We start from the raw sequence: 7,390 nt of genomic DNA, 5'->3' as shown, positions 1-7,390 counted from the left end.
AGGAATCTGGGACTGTCCAGGTGAATTTGAGGTCGGGGTGGAAGGTGTTGGTGAAGTGGATGAACTGTTCAACCTCCTCGTGGGAGCACGAGGCGGCGCCGATATAGTCATCGATGTAGCGGAGGAAAAGGTGGGGGGTGGGGCCAGTGTGGTTGCGGAAGATGGATTGTTCCACATATCCTACGAAGAGGATTTTTGTAAATCTTTTCTAAACCCTTTCAAGTTTCATAACATCATCATTTTCTTTCCCTCCATTTCTATTCTCCCACTTCAGATAAGATAATTCAATGACTATTTTTTCTTTTTATGTACTTACAGAGATTCTTACAGTTCCCTTTTATATTCCTTACTCTCATATGTTCTTTATCTTCTCTCAATTAACCTATTGAGCCTCCTTTGCTGATCCTAAACTGCTCCCCGTCTTCAGGCTTGCTACTTTTTTCCAGCAACTTTAAGAGTGGTGTGTGTATGGAATGAGCTGGCAGAGGAAGTGGTGAAGGCTTGTACGGTTACAACATTTGAAAGGCATCTGGATGGGAACATAACTAGGAAGGGTAATTTATTTTTTGCCATAGTTGGGCCATAGTTGGGCCACTTTCCTTACTGTAATTTTTTCACTTAAACGGAAGGTACAACTGTTTCAATGCATGCATTTGTTCCTTGAGCACTAACTATTGTCAATCTATTGTTATATCTCTTAATCAAGTTGCCCAGCTATTGCAGCCAACTCATGCCTCATACATTGTAGTTTCCTTTCATTTAGATTTAAGACCTTGCTTTTAGATCAAATCACTTCATATTGTATCCTAATGAAGAATTCTATCATGCTCACATTTACCTAAAGGACCTCTCACAGTAGGATTATTAAGTAAACCTCCTCTTATAGCAGAGAACAAGTATAGAATAGCCTGCCCTTGAGTTGGTTCCTCAACAGTCCGATCTCTAAAATCACCTTGTACTTTCTTCAGAAATTCACCCACTGCAGTAATAGTGCTAAATTGGTTTGACCAGATTATATGTTGATTCAAGTCATCCACAATTAATCTTGCACCCTTTTTGTTGCATGCATCCCAAACTTTTGCTTTAATATCAACACCTATCTCATCATTGTCTTTGCAGGTCTGTAGATAACTCCCACAAATAATTTTCCATTCTTTGTAGATTCTTAGTTCCACCTAGATAGATTCTACATCAACATTTTCTTTAGTCACTCTTTCTCACAATTGCAATTATTCCATATTTTAATAACAATCCCACCCCAATTCTTTTTTCCTTTAGTCTGCCCTTCCTAAAGGTTGAATACTCTTAGATATTCAGTCTGCAACTTTGGTCAAAATACAAAGTATTGGAGTTGACCGTCAATCATTACTAACTGGTGTATTATATCTGGCAACATCTCTACCAGTTAGAGTCCACTTGGAAAACAATCAGCATTCTCAATCTATACAGTATTAAGGTTTCCCTTTACATTAAGATTTGTTGCAAGTTTTTCTAATGAGTGCAAGCTTAAAATCTTCAACAGAATATATCCTTATCAGGAATACTCAAGTACTGTATCAGCAAAAGATGTTGTTGATACCGATCCTACAGGAGCAAGTTGTGGGGAGTTTGAGGATCTTCGACTTATTGCTTCACTGTGAATTCCTTCGGGGCAAATGCTGGAGGCAAACAGTTCTGGATATTTTTAATTTTTGTTTTCTTTTTTGTCGATCCTGACTTGTGCTTCTTTTAATCATCAATTATCCAGTGATACCTCTCCTTGAATTTAAGATGAGAATCCAACAAGGTAAAATCCAAATAAACTGACTGTTCATATCTCTGCCTGAACAAGGCTCGCCTGTGACAGATTTAAGAACCAGACAAACCTAATGATTTGAATGTCTACGGAATGAAGTAAGTGGACATCATACAATTCCATGTTACCATCCTCATTCATCCTGTTTCAACTGAGCAGTTCCAATCACCCAGCCACTTATGAAAACCTGACCACCAATTACTTGAGAGGTCTGGTCACAGTATGTAACACTTTAGTTTAGGTGCTGTGTCCTTCTGAGTCCCCATCCCAATGAGTGAAATGAGAAACAACATTCGGAGAAATATCAGGAGGTATTCTCTTTACATGTTTAATGTGATCTACAAAGTACAAGGCAACAACATACAATGAAGAACAGAACATTTACAAACTATAGAATTTTCCAGTTATAGTAAAATATACAGTCAGGAACCACAGGTCCCATCACTTTTATAAATGTTCAAGTACAATGATTCATCTTCTTTAATCAGAATGAGGTGTTGTGTTCACGTCAAGTTTGACTTTTCCGAAGTTTCATTCCTGGTTAGTGTCGGGCTCTTGAATCATCATGGTGTTCCTGGAATGAACAGAATGAAGATAATGGTCATTTTCAGATGGACTAAGTTCAGATTGAGTTCAGTATTTTATTTCATTGACAATCATGATCGCGAGGCAATGTTTTGTCATAAAATCTCAATTTATACTCACGTTTGAAGACATTTCAAATGATATCTCTGTTGATTTGCTATCCACCTGTATTAAAATATTCAGATTTATCTATTTACCATGGATAATTAGTGAAACATTTCATAACTAATATTGAGTTATAGGATTATCTTTAAACCACTGATTTCACTAATGAGGATATGTTAGCTCTTGAACTTTTTATTCTCTAGACATACATATAGTTTAATAAAAATTCAGAAATAAATCACAGTTCATTTTCATTAATAAGCATCTGACACAAAATCACTGATTATACTCACATTTAGGGAATCCTCTCGTGACATTTCTGTAGACTTGCTTTCCACCTAGATTGGAAAATTATGATTGAAACGTTTAGCACTTAATAAATAAACTTGATTTATAGGATAGTCTGTAAACAAGGGGATTAAATGCTATTAGATTATAAATGAAAAGTGACAACGCTTTGAATTTCAGGGTTGCGATTTAGTGACTCAGTGCTGGAATGGAGTCTTGTGTTCTTAAATGTAGCTATATTTAATCAACTCTGGGACAGTGGAACTGTGCTATTGATGATAAACTAAGGGAGAGTGAGATTCTCCATTAGTTGCTGTGTATTTTGTTGACGCTGTCACAGAAACCAGTAAGTATTATCTTTCCTACTATCCTTTTGATTAGGGTCCTAGATTTTTACAATATCTATCAATGATTTGATGAGGGACTCAAATGCAATATTTCCAAATTTGCTAACAAAAATGTGAGTAGTGAGGAGGAGGAATAGACACATCAGGGTGATTTTGACAAATTGAGTGAGTGGGAAGGCAGGGCAAGGCAAATGCAGTTTGCTAAGTTAGCCTCTTAAAAAAATTGGCCAGTGTTTCTTTAAGTTATGATAGGTTGGGAAAGCTTGATGAACAAAGAGACCAAGCTATCCTTGTAAACCAGTCATTGAAAACAAACATACAAGCATTTAGAAAAGCAAATTATTTGTTGGCCTTCTTTGCAAGAGGGTTTAAGTACAGGAGCAAGGAAGTTTTATTATAGTTTGGTAAGAGCACAGTTAGAGTGTTGGGTGCAGTCTTAGTCTCTTTACCTAAGGAGATATACTTGGCTTAGAGGGAATGCAGTGAAGGTTCATGACAGTGATTCCTGAGATGACAAGTTTGTCATATGAGTAAAGCTTAGATCAACTGGACATATATTCACTGGAGTTTGGACGAATGAGAGAGAAGTTCATTAAGCAAATACCTTTCTGACTGGTTGGAGAGACTGGAAACAGGAATAATGTTTCTCAGGAACGGGGAGGTCCAAAATAAGCGGTCACAGTCTCAGGAGATGAGATCGGCTATACTGAGCTGAGATGAGGAGAAATCTCTTCATTCAGGGGATTGTAAAGCTGTGAAATTCCCGACCACAGCAGGCAGTAGAAAGATGTCACTTCACATACTTAAGAAATCAATAGATAGATTTCCAGAGGCTAAGTGCTAACAGGAGACTGAGAACGTGGAATTCAAAATGAGGCAGGTTTACTGAAAGGGCTAAGTGGCCTACTTCTGCTACTATTTTCAATGTACCTGTGTTTCAGTTGCATGAGGAGACAGTAAATTATGCTACCCTCATGAAACCATCAGCTATGTCGTCCTGCTATTATAGTTCTTGTCACAGGAAAGTATTTCCTATGATTCCAGAACATTCTGTAATTTAAGAAACGACTAATATCCATTAAGCATCATCCCAGCAATCCAATAACAAAAATGAACAACCTAATAGTAACTGATCTTCAGGATTTCATCTGTTACTGCCTCTGGGTGGGCATTCAGTCAATAACAATCCTCAGACTACGTTGTGATTCACCTGAACTCAGATTCCAACTGGTTGGGTTGCTAATTATCTGATGGTATATCAGCTTATTGTCAAGAATTTGATACAGAATAATGCCAACGATATGGGCTTAATTCCTGATCCATTTGAGGTAGTTCTTGTGAACAACCTCCTCAGCCTGCCCCATGGACAAACTATAATGAGGATTCTCCATGAAGAGATAGAAAGATAAATAACTAACACATATACTCACATCCAGAGAGTCCTCAAGTGATGTTTCTGTTGACTTGTTTTTTACCTAGAGTAAAACATTCAGATTTAAATGTTTAATTTTCTTTCTAAATCCTGAGTTTTAGAACCATCTCAAAATGTAATTTCTAAATTATGTCAGGAAGTGACAGCACTTGTAAATTTTGGAATCGGGATTCAGTGCTTGAATGAACCAAATGGCTCCTGTTCTCCAGTGCTGCAAGAACTGAGCCCACCCTAGAACAGTCGGGCTTTGATGTTGATGGGTAAACCAATGAAGAATGAGATTCTCCATTGAATCTGCAGTGCGCCCCCCACCCCCCCACACCCCCCCCGACATTGTCCCCTAGTGGAAGTGCCAGTAATTAGAAGCTACTACTGTTGACAATGTAAGAAAGATAGTTCTCCTGATGCCATCTTACCTAGAGCTGTGGATATTCTACTGACTTTACCCTCATGGAAGGGCAAGACCCTTTATGTGTATGTGATTTCAAACATCAGACACCCCACCCACAATTTTTCAGACTGAAATAAATTGGTAATTCACTCCTCGTTCTGAATTCACCACCACATTAATAGTGCTAAATTGGTTTGACCAGACTGTATGTTGATTAAAGTCAGCCACAATTAATCTCTCACCCTTTTTGTTGCGGGCATCCCTAACTTTCGCTTTAATATCAACAGCTATCTCATCATTTTGTTTGCAGGACTGTAGACAACTCCCACTAATAATTTTCTGTTCTTTGTAGATTCTTTGTTCCATCTAGATAGATTCCACATCAACATTTTCTGTACTCACATTTCTCACAATTGCAATGATTCCATATTTTAGTAACAATCCCATCCCAATTCTTTTTTCTTTTAGTCTGCCCTTCCTAAAGGTTGAATACTCTTAGATATTCAGTCTGCAATTTTGATCAAAGTACAAAGTATTGGAATTAACTGTCAGTCATTACTAACTCGTGTATTATATCTGGATTCTGGATTTGATGCAGTTTTGTCGATAATTTGGACCATGAAGAAATTACTTTTACAGAATTCCCAGTTTCTACTTACTTTTGATGATTTCTTCATCTCTTTGCCTTTTGAGTTAGTTTTGACCTATAAGAAAATATTAACATTTCTATAATCAATGCAGAAAATCAATGCTACACAATCTGAAATGTAAAATATTTCAGTATCTTGTTGTATATAATGTTGAGTTTACCTCAACACTATTTTCACTTGACTCAAATGATCCACTTTTCCTGTCAAATGTCTTCAGTCCTTGACACTCCACATCAACGTTAATAACCTCATCAGCATAATATTCAATGCGACTTTTGCAAAAGCCTTTCTCCTGTCAAAACACATTTAATTAAAATTACACTCAGTACTTCCATACTACAAAGCAGAGCACAACGCACTTTCTACCATATATTTCACTATAAACAGTTTTATCTATGATGTAGAATACAGGTGCACAAGGTTTTTCTAGATGTAACTCAATATGTGTAACTCAACCCTAGATGTAACTCAACCCTTTTTGTTATACACACATGATGGTTTGAGTGTGACGATGTAATTTAGAACTTACAGCAGCCTTTCTGGGACGGAAATTGCAGCTGGGATCATCAAATTCCAGTCCAGAATTCTTGGAGCAGACAGTTTCTTTCACAGAGAATGTTAAATCCACATTGTACGACAATTTTCCTGTGCGATGAATCTAATGAGAGGAAGCAGTTCATTAGTGACCTACTCTATCTAATGGAGAAAGTGAGGACTGCAGATGCTGGAGATCAGAGCTGAAAATGTTTTGCTGGAAAAGCGCAGCAGGTCAGGCAGCATCAAGGAACAGGAGAATCGGCATTTTGGGCATTCCTGAAGAGGAAAGGTTGATTCTGCTGCTCATTGGATGCTGCCTGACCTGCTGCGCGTTTCTACTCTATCTAATGTACTTATTCACCCAGAAGTGTGAGTAATATAATATTCTGCATATTATATCTGTGTCCCTCTGCACTCAGTAATGTTCTTGTACAGTTTACAGAGTGATACAGACTGAGATCAGGACACACTTACATCCTTCACCCTTCTCCTGGTTATCCCACACAGATTGCTGGTCTCGGTGATTTGGTTCAGTTTTATAACAGACGCTCTCAGAGCATCCTTAGGCCTCGGTATTCCTGTTGATAGAGAAAAGGATAAGTTGTGCAAAACATTTCAGAATTCTTCAGCAAATTATTTTTGTACCTCACTGATATCTGAGGCAATAAATCATTGGTTGATGAGGAGCCGCTCTCTCTCTGGGACCTACCTGAGCAGTGGAGAATCTGCACTGCAGCAATGGTGAGGAGGAAGGCTTTCATTCTGCCTCTTGTGTGATCAGCTGGCTGCTTTCTCAGAGTAAAGGAGCTGCTTCTCTCTCTTGCTCTGCCCTTTCCTTGCTGCTTTCAGTCTTTATATTCTCGCGCCTCCACCACAATCAAACACTGACTCATATTTACTCAGTTTGATCCTGGGCAGGGGAAGCTGCTGCCAAGTGGCTCAAATATGGGCAGAGCTTCCTCCCAGTATCGTCATTATGTTTAGGTTTGCTGAGATCAGATTATTTCTCAGTATATAAAATTATGAATTGACAGGAGGACGGGAAATTATCTGCTATAATTTGCACAAACTGCATGTCAGTTCTCCAGTATTTATATGGCTAAACGTGCTGTACACATTCAGTACACAAAACATATGGGGCTAATGTTCAATCAATTGTTATTGCAAAAATCACCATTGTACAGTGCACATCATTTTTATTGCACAAATTAATTTTCACGCTCAGGTATTGAACGCATGCACCATGTACTGTGAATTTGT

At 38.0% G+C, this 7,390-nt stretch overlaps 1 protein-coding gene across 1 annotated transcript; it reads right to left on the bottom strand.

Moving 5' to 3' along the window:
• Positions 1–2,117: 2,117 nt before the first annotated feature.
• Positions 2,118–6,960, bottom strand: LOC122551989 (secreted phosphoprotein 24-like). Its single transcript, XM_043694551.1, has 9 exons — positions 6,840–6,960; positions 6,605–6,708; positions 6,123–6,251; positions 5,754–5,885; positions 5,603–5,647; positions 4,551–4,595; positions 2,779–2,823; positions 2,501–2,545; positions 2,118–2,369 (listed from the first exon to the last, which is right to left on the bottom strand). The coding sequence occupies exons 1-9, from the start codon at positions 6,889–6,891 to the stop codon at positions 2,337–2,339; spliced, it is 630 nt and encodes a 209-aa protein (XP_043550486.1). The 5' UTR covers positions 6,892–6,960; the 3' UTR covers positions 2,118–2,336.
• Between the last annotated feature and the right edge of the window lie 430 nt (positions 6,961–7,390).

This window comes from Chiloscyllium plagiosum, chromosome 7 (assembly GCF_004010195.1).
Source record: "Chiloscyllium plagiosum isolate BGI_BamShark_2017 chromosome 7, ASM401019v2, whole genome shotgun sequence".
Taxonomy (NCBI): domain Eukaryota; kingdom Metazoa; phylum Chordata; class Chondrichthyes; order Orectolobiformes; family Hemiscylliidae; genus Chiloscyllium; species Chiloscyllium plagiosum.
Note: the sequence above shows the minus strand (reverse complement) of the source record. Positions and strands in the feature narration are given on the sequence as shown.

Bases quoted from the DNA above. Each gene is read 5' to 3' on its own strand.
- LOC122551989 (XM_043694551.1), bottom strand. From the start codon at position 6,891: ATGAAAGCCTTCCTCCTCACCATTGCTGCAGTGCAGATTCTCCACTGC. The intron at 6,252-6,604 runs GTAAGTGTGTCC...TCCTCTCATTAG, and splicing joins CCAGGAGAAGGGTGAAGGAT to ATTCATCGCACAGGAAAATT. The intron at 4,596-5,602 runs GTAAGTAGAAAC...GTTTTACTCTAG, and splicing joins AGATGAAGAAATCATCAAAA to GTAAAAAACAAGTCAACAGA.